Raw genomic sequence first — 15662 nt, forward strand, 5'->3', positions numbered from 1 at the left:
CATGCGATGGAATACATGTTTTCTGGCTATCCACATACTATTACAGTAGATGATATTCTAGTAGGAGGCAATGGTGAATTCAAACATGACAGAAACCTCAGGAAAGTTCTGGAATGAGCAAATGAAATGAAACTTAAGCTGAATCCGCAGAAATATAAATTCAGGCTGACAGAAGTTACTTATGTTGGTCATTTATTTATCAGTTCAGACTTACAACCAGATCCTTCTGTGCAAATAACAATTCTTGAGATGCCAGCTCCAAACAATGTCCAATCTTTACAATGATTTCTTAGCATGGTCAACTATTTGGGCAAGTTTATCCCAGGTTTCAGTCAGCTTTCAGCACTGCTAAGAGTGACAAGCAAAAATGTGACTTGGACCTGGTTGGAACAACATCAAATAGCATTTGATGTCCTGAAACAGAAAATTGCCAGTCCACCAACTTTAAGGATACTATGATGTTCATGAACCAGTAACTCTTTCCTGTGACACTTCAAAGTTTGGTCTTGGTGTAGTCATTCTTCAAGATAGTAGACCAGTAGCCTAATCATTGGGAACTCTAACCCAATCTGAGATGTAGGTATGCTCAAACAGAAAAAGAACTCTTGGCAATAGTGTTTGCATGTTCGAAGTTCCGTGATTACATTTATGGCCGACCTATCCAGACAGAGACTGATCACCAACCTCTAGTTACTATTTTGAAAAAAGCCACTGCATACAGCTCCTGCCAGACTACAGTGCATGATGCTCAAATTGCAAAAGTACAATTTCAAAATGGTCTATATAAAAGGCAAATTTCTCTGTTTTGTTGATACTTTATCCAGATCACCCAGAAATATCACAGAACAGCATAACAATGAGAAACCTGATTTTCAAATCATGGAAATGAGAATGTTTTCTTCTACACGTCTTGATGAGCTTAGAAGTCCCACAGCTTCAGATCCAATTCTTCAAAAGTTCAACCACTTTATCAGTCAGGGATGGCTGTCAAAGCAATCTTGTTTAGATGTAGATGTACAGCCACATTTTCCTTACAGAGATGAGATTTTGATGGAAGATGGTATCATAATGAAAGGTCCTAAAGTGACAGTTCCAACATCCTTGCAACAAACGTATATTAAGATTTTACATTGTGGCCACCCAGGAACTGATTCTACCAAAAGAAGGGCAAGAGCACTAGTATTTTGGCTTTCTGTGTCAAAAGATATTGAAAAGTACTTTCCTCTTGTTCAGTCTGTAATAGCACCAAACCACCAGTAACAAATCCAAAACCTAGAAATGTAGGGATAAGATAAAACCACTTTATTCCAACAAGATAAGGAATCACAAAGCTTTCATGATCAACCCTTCATCAGTGTGTAAAAGAAAATCATCACCTTCATTTAAACAGCAAATTTAAGTCATTAACTTGAATGCCTGACAGTTATAAGGACAATTCAAATTAAAAGCAACATATGCTTAAAATTATGTATAAATGAATAAAGCAAGATAAATAGGTACAACAGCATAATGGAACACATCCATGTAAGGGGTCTATATTATACGACCGAACGTTTACAACTGGAAACACCAAAACAGCGACACATAAACGCCAAACTCCTAAAATAGCGAAGGAAGTAAACATCGAAATCTGGAATGCCGAACGCATTCCCATACACAACAGTGCCATACAGGTAAGGAAAACCTACAAAAACAAACTTCATTAAACACACTTTTGTAGGGGGGGCAAGCCCCCTTGCACCCCTCACACACCCCCTACTTAAATATACCAACTCCGAGATCGCACTACATTGGGAAAAGGATATATATCCTCTTCCCCACGATCATCCTGCTGGCCACGGAAATGCATTAGGCGTTCCAGATTTCGAAGTTTACGTCCTTTGCTATTTTAGGAGTTTGGCGTTTATGTGTTGCTGTTCTGGTGTTCGCGGTTGTGAATGCTCGGTATTATAATACAGACCCCCATATAAGACATTATTTTAAATTTAATTGTCTTTTTTTCAGAACAGGTTTGATACTAACTGCTGTATTCAAACCTAGATAGTGGTCTGCTAAAGTGAACATAAGCAAGAAACAGAGCACATTTCCTTGTTATAGTTGTACATGCTGTGATATTAACAGTAATGAATTTATACATCCTAATACCAACAAGAAATACATTTTTAGATATTTTGCCAAATGTAATACTGTAGCTATTGTCTATATTGCATACTGTAAGACCTGCCAAGCGTTCTACATAGGGAAGTGCATGAGGAAACTAAAAGACAGGATTATTGAACGTGAGATACGGCGAGAGATAGCCAATAATGGTTAAATGACTAAACCCAAACCTGATTATTATGTTACAAGGTCAGGTAGTAATCTCAAGACCTACTCCTAGATATATGGCAAACTGGACATTATAGTTCCATTTGTGTTTATGTCTGTATAATTTGCATGTCTACCCTATTGTCATTTTTTCATTGCATGACAAAATAGTCAAAGAGGGAAGATGTAGCTCAGAGTGTGTGTTGTACCTTTAAGAAGCATTCCAGTCAGCGGGCACGTGCATAAAAGTACAGAGCACATGCAAGCAAGAGTGCCATTTTGAGTGAGCAGCCAGAGTGTAAGCATGTATTTGTGTAGTAGTCAGTCAGTTTGTTAATGTTTCCAATCCTCCACCTTCATGTGTTTGTAATAAACTACTTAAACACCCAAGCCTCTTCATCCTATTGTGATGTACAAGACGAGTGACAGTGACCTTCTGTGCATACCTCTAGGGTGTGATTTTGAGGAAAAGTAAAGGAATATTGATCACTCTGTAACCAGCTAACAAACAAGCTATAGAAACCTTCTGTGTACACAACTGAAGTTTGACTGTTAGGAAAACTAAAAAAATACCCAAGCTGCAGAAGCCCTTACAAATGCCTTCTACGAACACCTCCAGGACTGCATGGATCAAGCAATCCCTAATAAAGCCAAGACTCTTTCCAGCAAGGGCAAACGTCCAGTCTGGCGGACCCCAGCCATAAACAAACTTTACAATAAGAGGAGAAAGCTGTTACATGATAGAGCAAAATCCATAAAAGAGAAGACACCTTTGATCATTATTAGTAAAAAATACGAGCACTCATAAAATCATCCAAGGCCAACTTTGAGAGAAAAATTGCCATAGATTCAAAAGACAATCATAAGGCCTTCTTCAGCTATGTTAGAAACCTGGGTGGAAACTCCCAGATATGCTCAGAATTAGTCCAAAATTATACAAAAATCACCGAACCCACAGACATTGCCAACATACTGGCAGACAGGTTCAGTGCAAACTTCACCCCCCTCTCCCCCCCAAAAGGAGAGATAACTATCACAGCGGAGTGTAGCCTCCCAGACATCTCAAATGCGCAGGTGAAAGCTTCTCTCTCTAAAGCTAAAAACACAGCATCAATGGGACCGGATGGTGTCCCCGGCTTTGTGCTACACGAACTCAATGAGGAACTAAACCCGCACATAAGGCAGCTGTTTAATCTTAGCCTTACCACAGGATACGTGCCCAAGGAGTGGCGTACGGCAACTGTGGTCCCACTCCACAAAGGCGGTGCCTCTACGGACCCTGGTAATTCCCGCCCAATAAGCTTAACAAGCCTGGTCTGCAAAGCTATGGAGAGGATCATAATGGAACTCATAAACAAAGACATAGGGGACTTGCAGACATTGGACCTGACCCAGTTTGGCTTTGTCAAGGGCAGATCATGCCTTTTGAACTTGGTTGACTTCTTCGAAACAGTCACCAAGGCCATTGATGAGGGAAAGGCAGTCCATACAGCCTACCTTGACCTTGCAAAAGCTTTCGACACAATACCCCACTCGGGTATTATAGAGAAACTTACCAGCTTAAACGTAAACCCATATGTCACAAGATGGGTTGCAAACTGGCTAAAGGACAGAACCCACAGGGTTAGAGTTGCTGGCGCCATGTGAGACTCCAAGCCGGTCACAAGTGGTGTCCCACAGGGCTCAGTCCTTGGCCCCCTGTTGTTCGGCATCTACTTCTCAGAAGTACAGGCAAACATAGGAGGACTATGGCTAACAAAGTTTGCAGATGACTGCAAACTGGGCGCCATAGTGGAAAGTACATCGGACACAGATATCCTTCAGAGGGTTCTCACGGAAACTGATAGCTGGTGCCAGAGCCATGGCCTGAAGTTAAATGCCAAAAAATGTATAGTCATACCCTTCGGGAAAAACAAGGTAACTCCAAGCTACCATATAGGTGACAATCCACTAAGCACAGAAGAGGTTATCAGGGACCTGGGGACCCAGGTTGACAGTGGCCTTTCTTTTGACACTCACATTGCTAAAGTGGTTAGAAAGACCTTCTACATTGCCCACCCGATCATGAAGGGATTCACATCCAGATCAAGTGAGGTCATTGTTCCCCTGTACTCTTCACTTATCAGACCAATGATCGAGTACAATGCCTCATTCGGGATGTATCTCACCCGACACCTGCAGCAATTGGAGAGACCCCAAAAGTTCCTCACCAAAAGGATAAAGGGACTCCAAAATCTGTCATATGCTGCCAGACTGAAGAAACTCCAGCTCTATTCAGTTGCATACCGTCTACTCAGAGGTGAACTGTGCCTGACATCCAAGGCCATGTCCAACCCGGAATTAATGGACATGCTCCACCTCAAAAAACCAAAATCTACCAGATCCACTAGAGCAAGCGACTTAAACCTTAGCACGGATATAAATAGGACATGCTGGAGGGATAGATTTGTCACCCAGAGACTCCCTATGCTGTGGAATAAAATCCCGGTCCGTGTGAGGCAGAGCACCTCGCTGGCTCTGTTCAAGAGAAATCTTGACCGGTGGATGGGAGATCGTAGGTTTACCCCGGGAATCATCTCTGTGTCACTGCTGGACAGAGGCACAACAAACTAATGGGCACAGTATTTTTTAACATAAGGGGTGGTGTAAGCCACAAAACTTTGGGCTAGGCTTATAAATGCCTTAGGGCAGATAGGCTAGTATAAACCTATGAACCTAATAATAACCACAGTATCCCTGGTATACACAAACTTTAGTGCTCTCTGCACTCATCTCTGAGTGGGTTCAGTTTTAAATTAGGTTGAGCCCACACAGAGAACCCTATTAAGCCACTTATACAGAATGTTGTCCCTTAAAAGCTCTGACTGACTAGATGTTCTGGGATATATTTTAGGGCTTATTTTTGTTTCACAACCCAGGAGATGTATGTACTTATCCACCAATATTATTTTCAGACACACACACACACACACACGCACAGACACACACACAATTTTGGGGTACTTGAGGAATACAAAGCATGTGAATAAAAGCCATATAATGACAGGGAGACAATGCAAATTCCACAGATGGAGCTACAGCCAAGAACTCAGACAGGGAGACAAACATTGTGAGATAGCAGGACTACTCACTGTGTCAGTGTACCAATGGCATGTTCATTTCATATACCTCCAGCTTAACCACCAAAGATAGCCACTTATTGTATGCAATGCTGCTGTTTAACTATAATAAAAAGTGAAAGAAGTTATGACTGTCTTGTTGCTCTTATATACAGATATATAAATGTAATCCTCCATACACTAGGGTTACTACCTCTCCCTCTTTGCACAGTTGTAGCAAATATTCTGAGATTTTAGGACAAAACTTATTTCCTAAATTTTCTTTAATAGGTGCATAAAACAGTTATTTTGTACTTGAAACAGCTACACGTTACATGAAATAACATAAGCAACCAAAACCAAAATGCTACAAAAATGATATTTTATTTGGGCAAAAAAAAGTGAAGTTCTATTGCACTGACCATTGGTATGTTTGGGTCTGCATAATCTCACATTTCTACAAAAGAATGTCCCACTTTGGGCATTTAAAAAGGTGGCACCTCTTCTGCCCCCTCCCCCCACACACAATAATAAGCCACAGCTACTACTGTTTTACACGGCATTTGAACGCAAATAAGAAACCAAAGTAAAACTGTGAGCATATTAGGAAACACACTTCAGAAATTTGTTATATCTCAGAAAGATTCAAAATACTTTTCAAGTATTCAGCGTAACTGGATTTCCTGACAGAGACCCTGATTTCTGGATTTCCTGATTTCATGACTGTCAGGAAAATTTCCTAACAGGTGGCAACCCTACTCAACCAATCTGGGCAAATCTCACCAAAACCAGGAGCAAATCTAGACATAATCAGGGACACTTAAAATATTAGTACTATTCACCTGAGACTTTGACAAAATAACAAAATGTAAATTAATATACATTTTCTGGCTTTGTATTAGCGTGGTGAAAGTGACTGGCATGGCAAGGGGGTGTGATGTGACATGTTAATCATGCAGATTTGCCAGCGCCGTTGTGAATATTCATTGTGTGGTCATACTGGGCTTTTCTCAGCAATGTTCGTTCTGGCAGAATTCCTTGCAGATTTGCCAGCGTCGCTGTGAATATTCATTGTGTGGTCGTACTGTGCTTTTCTCAACAATGTTCGTTCTGGCAGAGTTCTTTGCAGATTTGCCAGCATCGCTGTGAATATTCATTGTGTGGTCGTACTGTGCTTTTCTCAACAATGTTCGTTCTGGCAGAGTTCTTCGCAGATTTGCCAGCGTCGTTGTGAATATTCATTGTGTGGTCGTACTGTGCTTTTCTCAACAATGCTCGTTCTGGCAGAGTTCTTCGCAGATTTGCCAGCGTCGTTGTGAATATTCATTGTGTGGTCGTACTGTGCTTTTCTCAACAATGTTCGTTCTGGCAGAGTTCTTCGCAGATTTGCCAGCGTCGTTGTGAATATTCATTGTGTGGTCGTACTGTGCTTTTCTCAACAATGCTCGTTCTGGCAGAGTTCTTCGCAGATTTGCCAGCGTCGTTGTGAATATTCATTGTGTCATCGTACTGTGCTTTTCTCAACAATGTCCGTTCTGGCAGACTTCTTCCTTTCTTTTTTAGTCCGTTTTTTAAAAAATCTCTGGTCATACAGAGATTACAGTTTCCTGTCAGGCTTTGTATTACACCGGCATTTCAGGACACAAATCGGCAAATCACATGGCCAAAATCACTTTCTATAGTATAGCACCGTATAGCAATTGCTTTTGCGGGGGGGAGCCCCCTGCACCCCCCACCCCGCTACTTAAATTTACCAACCCCGAGATCGCACTACTTTGAAGAAAATAGGAAACTACACTTAGACAGACTGTCTTATGTTTATTCATATTCTTAGTCTTCTTATGTTTATTCAGATGTACTGAAGCAATAAACCTCATGCACAGGGTGTTGGGTGGGGTTTGGGTGGTCCTCACTACTGCACAGCTGGTGGGGTAGTGTTCTAATAAAAAGCCCATTTTCTGTGGTAAAAGAAGTCTATGACTTTAATTCTTGTCATTGTTTACTATGTGTAATTCACTACCTTTTCTCCAAAAGTAATCAGTTTTAAGAGGGATTAAAAGGGACCAAGATAAAATCTGAGTCAAAAATCAGGGATAGTTGAGAGGTATGCTGCAATCCTCAGCAATTTCCTAGGAAATAAAACATGTTATGAGAGGGGTCTACTTCATTTGCCCTAACTTCCAATTGACTGACACTTCATTTGACTGACAAGTATTATTGGCAGTCTCCAGAGCACTGTAAGGCAAGTAAATGGAATATGTCCCCTTCCCCACTGTAGTGCGACCCTGGAGTTATTATATATAGTTGGGGGTGTGTGTGGGAGGCATAGACCCCCACAATGGGGGGTGTGGGGGGGCTTCGCCCCCCCCCACTTACTTTTGTTTTACTAAGCAATATTAAAGCAAAACCAAACAATATAATATGAAATGGGGGGTGTGGGGGCAACTCTCTGGTTTGATTCTTGGCTGAGGTATCTTCTGTGTGGAGTCTGTATGTCCTCCCTGCATTCGTGTGGGTTTGTTCCGGTTTCCTCGCATGTTACAAAGACGTGTCTGGAATGTTTCTCCCTGGGCCTCCACTGCAATTTGGCTTTGTTTCAAGTCAGACTTTCCCATTTAACAAATGTTAAATAAATAAAATGTAGGTGTTTCAGATAGAAAATAACTACTTTATGCAACTATTAAAGAAAACTTAGAAACTTTTTTTTTTTTGCCTAGAATCTCAGGACATTTGTCTTTTTTTTTTGTTTGCAGGACACAACAGCCCAAAAAGGGACAGATGGTAACCTTAGGGACAAATCTAGTAATAATCAGGGACAATCAGGGACACGTTTAAAATATTAGTACTATTAACAACAACAGACATTGATAGAATAACAGAATGTGAATTAATATACATTTTCTGAAGTAAAAGAAGTCTATAATTACTGTCATTATTTATTAGGGACAATTCACCACCTTTTCTCCAAAAGTCACCAGTTTTAGGACGGATTGAGAGGGACACAGCTAAAATCTGAGCAGGGACAGTTGACACTGCATACTTTTCAACCTCTTAGTGCAAGAGATCAACAATTGGCTAAGCTTCTGGTGTCATTCAAAGGGGATCCAGTGTCTGTCAGCCTGGGACAACATGCTCGACAAGCCGCGTTGCTTCGCAAGAGACGGCTTGCACCTGTCACCCTTAGGCTTTCGAATACTAGCCAAGGCTCTTGCTGCCCCCATAGTGCCTTTTTTTAGGCAAGGCTCAAAAGTCAAGCCCACCTCTGTAAACAGCACAATTAAGAAAAAAACTGAGGATCATGCTACTCAATGCCAGGAGTTTAAATCTCAAAATGCACGCGCTCGAAGCACTCCTCATTATGGAGAACGTCGACATCTGTGTAGTAACTAAAACCTGGTTCAAGGCTCCAGAGAGCATCCCGGCACTACCGGGCTACAACTCATACCACAAGTTTCGGCCACAGAACACAGACCGAAACACAAAAGGAGGGGGTGTATCCGTATTCATCAAGGATGCCTACACCTCCAGGTTAGTGGCGCAGTATGATACCTCTGAGATCATCTATGTGCAACTAACATCGGGCAAATCTGCAATGCAAATTGTGATCTGTTACAGATCACCCTCCATGACCCAGGACCACCACTCCACCTTTCTGGAGACACTGGAAAACATGAAGGTCCTACCAAACACCCTGATATTGGGCGATTTCAATTACCCTACCATTCACTGGGAAAACTACTAGAGTACAAATTCCCAGGCCCAGCGCTTCCTGGAATTCATCAACTCAAAGCCCTGGATCAGCTGGTAAATTCCCCTACCAGAGGTGAAAACATATTTTATCTGGTCATCACCAACATGGGCGACAGGTGTTCCACACCAGAGGTCAACCCGCCACTGGTTAGATCAGACCATAAACTAATCATTCTGGATGTCCACACTCCACCACCATCCCCAAATAAGGAAACCACAGTAAAAAACTTTTCTAAAGCAAACTTCACCTTACTTAAGACAGAGGTGGTAAGTTTCACAGCCCCCACGCTATAGGATAACGCTGCCCACGATGAAGAAACCTTTACAAATGCACTCTATGAGCACCTACAAAGATGCATGGATTGTGCCATCCCTAGCAAAACCAAGACTCACTCCTCTAAGAGAAGGAAACCAGTTTGGTGAACCCTTGCAATAAACAGGCTATACAATAGGAGGAGGAAACTAGTTCAGAAAAAAAGCAAATCCCAAGAAGGAAAGACATCCTTGATCAGTATCAGTAAGAAACTGAGGTCCCTCATGAAATCATCCAAGGCTAACTTCGAAAGAAAAATAGCCAAGGATTCAAAAGATAACCACAAAGCCTTCTTTAGCTATGTTAAGAATATAAGTGGCAACTCGCAGACATGCACTGAACTAGTGCAAAATAGCACAAAATATACTGAAACTACTAATATTGCTAACATCCTGGCAGAACTTCACCCCCCTCTCACCTCCAAAAGGGCCCACAACAATACCAGAAAAGTGCAGTGTCCCAAAAATCACAGACGCACAAGTGAAAACAGCCCTTTCAAAAGCCAAAAACACAGTGTCAATGGGACCAGATGGTGTCCCAGGCTGCGTCTTGCATGAACTACAGAACGAACTTAACCCCCACCTAAACACGCTGTTCAACCTCAGCCTCTCCACAGGCTATGTGCCCATAGAATGGCGCACAGTAACGGTTATTCCTCTCCACAAAGGAGGGGCCACAACTGTCCCTGGTAACTATCACCCCATAAGCCTGACTAGCCTGGTCTGCAAGGCTATGGAGCGCATCATCATGGAACTCATTAACAAGGACATTGGGAACCTCCAAACACTTGACCCGACCCAGTTCGGCTTTGTTAAGGGCAGATCATGCCTACTAAACCTGGCTGACTTCTTCGAGACAGTCACCAAGGCCATAGACGAGGGAAAGGTGGTTCACACAGCCTACCTTGACCTCACCAAGGCTTTCGCCACCATTCCCCACTCGGGTATTACAGAAAAACTCACCAGCCTAAACATAAACCCCTATGTCACGAGATGGGTTGCCAACTGGCTTACAGACAGAACTCACAAGGTAAGAATAGCGGGCTCTAGATCCGACTCTAAACCAGTCACAAGTGGTGTCCCGCAAGGCTCGGTCCTGGGACCCCTACTGTTCAGCATATACTTCTCAGAAGTACAGGCAAACACAGGAGGACTATGGCTAACCAAGTTCGCCAATGACTGCAAACTGGGAGCCATAATTGACTCTCCGACTGACACGGACATCCTCCAAAAGGGCCTTACTGAGACGACAACTGCTGTCAAAGTCATGGCCTCAAGCTAAATGCCAAAAAATGCATAGTCATCCCATTTGGGAAAAACAAAACACCCACGAATTACCACATAGATGGCAGCCCCCTTAATACAGAAGAGGTTATAAGAGATCTGGAGACCCAGGTAGATAGAAATCTCTCCTTTGACAATCATATTTGCAAAGTAGTTAGGAAATCCTTCTATGTGGCCCACCTAATTATTAAAGGGTTCACATCTAGAAATAAAGAGGTTATAGTGCCTCTCTACTCGTCACTCATTAGACCCATCATAGAGTACAATGCCCCATTTGGGATGTACCTCACAAGACACTTCCAACAGCTGGAAAGACCACAAAAGTACCTCAGCAAGAGGATTACTGGTCTCAAACATATGTCCTATGCAGCCCGACTGAAAAAACTCCGGCTGTACTCAGTGGCATATTGCTTACTCAGAGGTGATCTCTGCCTGACTTACAAAGCCATGTCCAACTCAGAATTGATGGACATGCTCTACCTAAAGAAATCCAAGTCAATGCGAGCCATGTGCTCTAGTGTGCTAAACTTCGCCACACATAGAACATGCTGGAGGGATAGATTCCTGTCACAGAGACTCCCTATGCTTTGGAACAAAATTCCAAATTACATCAGGCAGAGCCCCTCACTAACACTCTTCAAGAGAAACCTTTACGAGTGGATGGGTAGCAGAAAATACACCCCTGGGATCACTCTGCTTGACAGAGGATCAGTTAATTAATCAATGGGGCAGTGAAAGCCGACGCACTCTGGCTAGGCTTATAACAGATAGCCTAGTACCTACCTATGAACCTATAAATCTGGACAAAGCCTGACATACTGGGGGGGCAGAGGCCCAAAAAATTGGCGCACATTTCAAGTACAGCTCTTATATACTTGAAAGTTGCTAGAATAACAGGATTCCAGTTAGCATGCATTCATTATGTATATGATGAAGTATATGAACTGTAAAACTCAAATGCATTTCATTATTTAGTGACTTTAATCCTTAGATCATCGCAGTGATTTGTCGAAAAACACGCAAATTGAAAGGCGTTGCAAGATTTATGTTTCTAAAGCTGGTGCAAAAGACAGTTTACACTTACTTAGCTGCTGTTCCATCTCGTAAAATTCACGGGAAGTCATACATTTTAACCCGCGGTTATCACAAATACGGATGTTTCTTGTCAGGGTGTACATCTCCCGTTTTCTGGTTACAGCTCCTGTACAATCTGTGGCTCCGCATTTATTCTTATAAGGTTCGTCGCGAGCTACACACAGACAGGAGTTGACTAACTCGGATTTGCCGTGACCCGCTTTTCCGAAGAGCTGGATCGTCAGCTGCGGTCGGCTCTCTGCCGGAGCCTCCTTAATAAGTGTTAACAGCATGCGACCTATAGGGAAATTAACGAACTTATTTCTCAGATCATTAACTAACTTAGACTGGTCCCGCTGCTCTTCTTGCCTTTGCAGCGCCTCCATAATAGCAGTAAGAATTGCTAACGATGTTCAGAAAAATGTATTACGATGCAGTTTAATAACACGGCTTGCTGTTTACCTCGTCTGACTTTCCCAGCGCCTTATCAAACACACAACTGCCGTACCAGTTTATTTTCATAGATGAATAAGTATCAGGCGTCTGTCATAGGGCAGTCACCTCTTCCGGTGTTATTTTACTACCAACTTAGCGAAACCAATGTTTAGGTAGCGGGACTTCAGTCTTGGGAGTTTAAAGTGTTAGCTGCTTCAAAAATTGTCCATAACGGTTCTTGTTAAGTAACTGCTTGGGTGCTGCAGAAATTTTCCATCATATAGAGTATTACTATGATTGAAACATGGATGCTAAGAAACATACCTCTCAAGTGTACCTCATTATGAGGAATGTACCTCATTTGGGGTCTTAAAAAAGTTAATGTTCCTCGAAGTTCCTCAAAGTTCCACATTGAAAGGGTCTGTCACACATTCAGTGTTAGGAAGTTTTTTAAGTGAAATTCATGGTAAATAGAAATTAATCATATCAATTCATTAAAGGATCTTCTTTATAAGTAAAACCAGCATATTTTAGCCATCCTATGACCTTTAGTTGAAATTGTTAGTAAGTCATTAGTATGTGTTCCACATTTTGCCCATTTGTTCCACATTATGAAGGTGAGTGTTCCTCATTTTGGAGATGGAAGGTTGAGAGTTATGCTAAGAAATTCTCCCAGAAAGGTGAATCTTGGCATCCAAGTCCGGAACCCATGATTTAGGATTTTGATGAGCGACCTAATAATAATAACTGGCGATCTGTAGATTGCAGATTGGAGGACGGATGCTATCTAGTAGGGTGTTGATCTACCGTTAGAGACTGGGCAAACAGTACAGCAGCACCCTGACTGGAGCACTGTGTGTGTCTGTGTTTGAGTGTGTTTATGTTTCTGTCTGCGTCTCTGAGTGAATGAAAGCAGAGGAGACAGCGGTCTTGCCTGCATAGCTCTCTACTGGCCACATTTTCCTAGAATGGCCACATTTTTGGCTCATATTTTTTGTCTCTTCCTCATAACATTTGTGGTTTTCTGAAGTTTAGTGGCAAATCATTGAGGAGTGATTTCACTAAATAATGACAGGCATTTTGTTAGCAAAATGTTAGCATTTTGGGAGCCCCTAACAAATGTCAAGTTGGGGGCCCCCTAGGCACTTACAATATAAGTGTCATCCTGTCAATGCTACACCTCTTAAGAAACATTTTAGCTTGCGCTGCAAACTTTTAGGAGTAGTAGTACAGACAGACCTTAGCTACAAGCTGTTAAATTACAAAAGGCCTATATACCACACTTTGTTGACCTGTCTAACAAAGGGACACTTACAGTTTACTGGCATTTAGTTGCAACAAAGATACATTACAACAACTCTATGTACAGGTCTGGACTTAAATAAATTGCTGACTAAGCCTACCGTTTCAACATCCCCCACACACCCTCCAGTCATCTTCTCTGATCCCCACCCCCTTTTGGGGTCTCTATACCATGCACATTACCTTTTTCTTCATTTTCTCACATTTTGCCTTACCCTCAGATTTTTCAAGAAGCCATAACTTTCTATATGCTCTGAAGTGCATTTTAACATGTTTTTCTTCTTTTTACACAACCTTTTCATCCAATAATGGCTTGAACAAAAATTATTATTAAGGAAAGAAATTCACTGTTGCTGTTCAGCTTTAGTTTTCTTTGCATCCTTTCAGCACTCATTTCCTGACCAAGACAGCACAGTAATAACCAAACTCCAGCTCTACTCAGTTGCTTACCGCCTACTCAGAGGTGATCTGTGCCTGACGTATAAAGCAATGTCCAAACCAGAATTAATGGACATGCTCCACCTCAGGAAATCCAAATACCTTAGAGTTACACGCTCCAGGGACTTAAACCTCAGCACAGAAATAAATAGGACATGCTGGAGGGACAGATTCATATCCCAGAGGCTCCCCTCACTCTGGAACAAAATCCCAATCCATGTTAGGCAGAGCCCCTCAATGACCCTCTTCAAGAGAAATCTTGACGAGTGGATGTGAGATCGTAGGTTTACCCCTGGGAATCTCGTCTGTGTCCCTACTAGACAGAGGCACAGTAAACTAACCTTAAAAGGGCTATCTTCTGTGACCTACTATACAGAGGCACAGTCAACTAATCTAAAAGGGTGGTGAAAGCCAAACACACTCTGGCTAGGCTTATAAATGCTCTAAGGCAGATAGCCTAGTATCAACCTATGAACCTATGAATTCAATTAAGCTGGTGCCCCCAAAGCCATAGGGGTTATATATGTGCCCTGGGGTGCATTTTAGACCATTTTCTCAGCATTTTACTCCCTTGGTGGCCAAACAAAAATCATGAAAAAGAAAAGAATTTCAGTCTTATTTTTTTTCTTTCAAGGAAGACATAAGTTGTGCCCAAGGCTTAATGTTCAAAGCTGACAAAATAGTAGCTCACAATAAACTAACAACCAGTTGTGGGATTACATAGGTGTTATCTGGGAATACTGCCTCCTTCCCTAACCCCCCACAAAAGACAGTGACTGCCTATACATCCCCCTGATGTTAGACTAGGATGAAAGTAGAGGTTTAAATTGCCTTAGCCATATATTTTAAGTGAGTGCTGCTATATGTATACATAGCATGCTTCCTCACCCCTAACCCACAAAGTCAGCCCCATGTATATGTGCCTTATGTGTGATTGTGAGAATGATTTCACTAATATATTCTAATTTGTTGCTCTTAAACAGTACACCACCCCTACACAAGCTATAGTAACCTTCTTTTTACACCTCTGAGGTCTGTGAGAAAAGTAAATAAACAATGACCACACTGTCCTCAGCTCAATCACAAGCTATAATACCTTCATGTGCACACCTCTAAGGTTTGACTGTGATGAAAATAAATTAAAGTTGTAATAACTACACAATCCCCAGATCCCCAGCAGCTTTCTGTACACACACACATTTGAGCAGGGCTGGTTTTAGAATGGGTGTGGTTGAAACCTGAGGCTATTATTAGCTTTATCCTAAACAGCTCAATCAGAAAATTGATACTTTTTTTGTCCTCATTTTTCTTCAACCAGCAATAGGTTCATAGGTTCATAGGTTCATACTAGGCTATTTGCTCTAGGCATTTATAAGCCTAGCCAGAGTGTGTGTGGCTTTCACCACCCCTTAGGATGAGAATACTATACCCATTAGTTTGCTGTGCCTCTGTCCAGCAGTGATACAGAGATGATTCCCGGGGTAAACCTACGATCTCCCATCCACTCGTCAAGATTTCTCTTGAACAGAGTCAGTGAGGGGCTCTGCCTCACATGGACTGGGATTCTGTTCCATAGTGTAGGGAGTCTCTGGGTGATGAATCTGTCCCTCCAGCACATCCTATTTATATCCGTGTTGAGGTTTAAGTCTCTTGCTCTCGTGG

At 42.1% G+C, this 15662-nt stretch overlaps 1 protein-coding gene across 2 annotated transcripts in view; it reads right to left on the reverse strand.

Moving 5' to 3' along the window:
• The window catches only part of LOC122798622, a 396882-nt gene extending 384298 nt beyond the window's left edge, over window positions 1-12584 (reverse strand). Inside the window, exon 1 of one of the 2 annotated variants that reach the window (XM_044067707.1) lies at window positions 11836-12584. In XM_044067707.1, the coding sequence (XP_043923642.1) occupies window positions 11836-12211 (376 nt within the window). In that variant the 5' untranslated portion in view covers window positions 12212-12584. The remainder of the gene's footprint in view (window positions 1-11835) is intronic. The other variant, XM_044067706.1, reaches the window with a different exon arrangement.
• Window positions 12585-15662: the final 3078 nt, after the last annotated feature.

The sequence above is a fragment of the Protopterus annectens genome, chromosome 3.part1, assembly GCF_019279795.1.
Source record: "Protopterus annectens isolate FY-2018-M chromosome 3.part1, PAN1.0, whole genome shotgun sequence".
Taxonomy (NCBI): Eukaryota; Metazoa; Chordata; order Ceratodontiformes; family Protopteridae; genus Protopterus; species Protopterus annectens.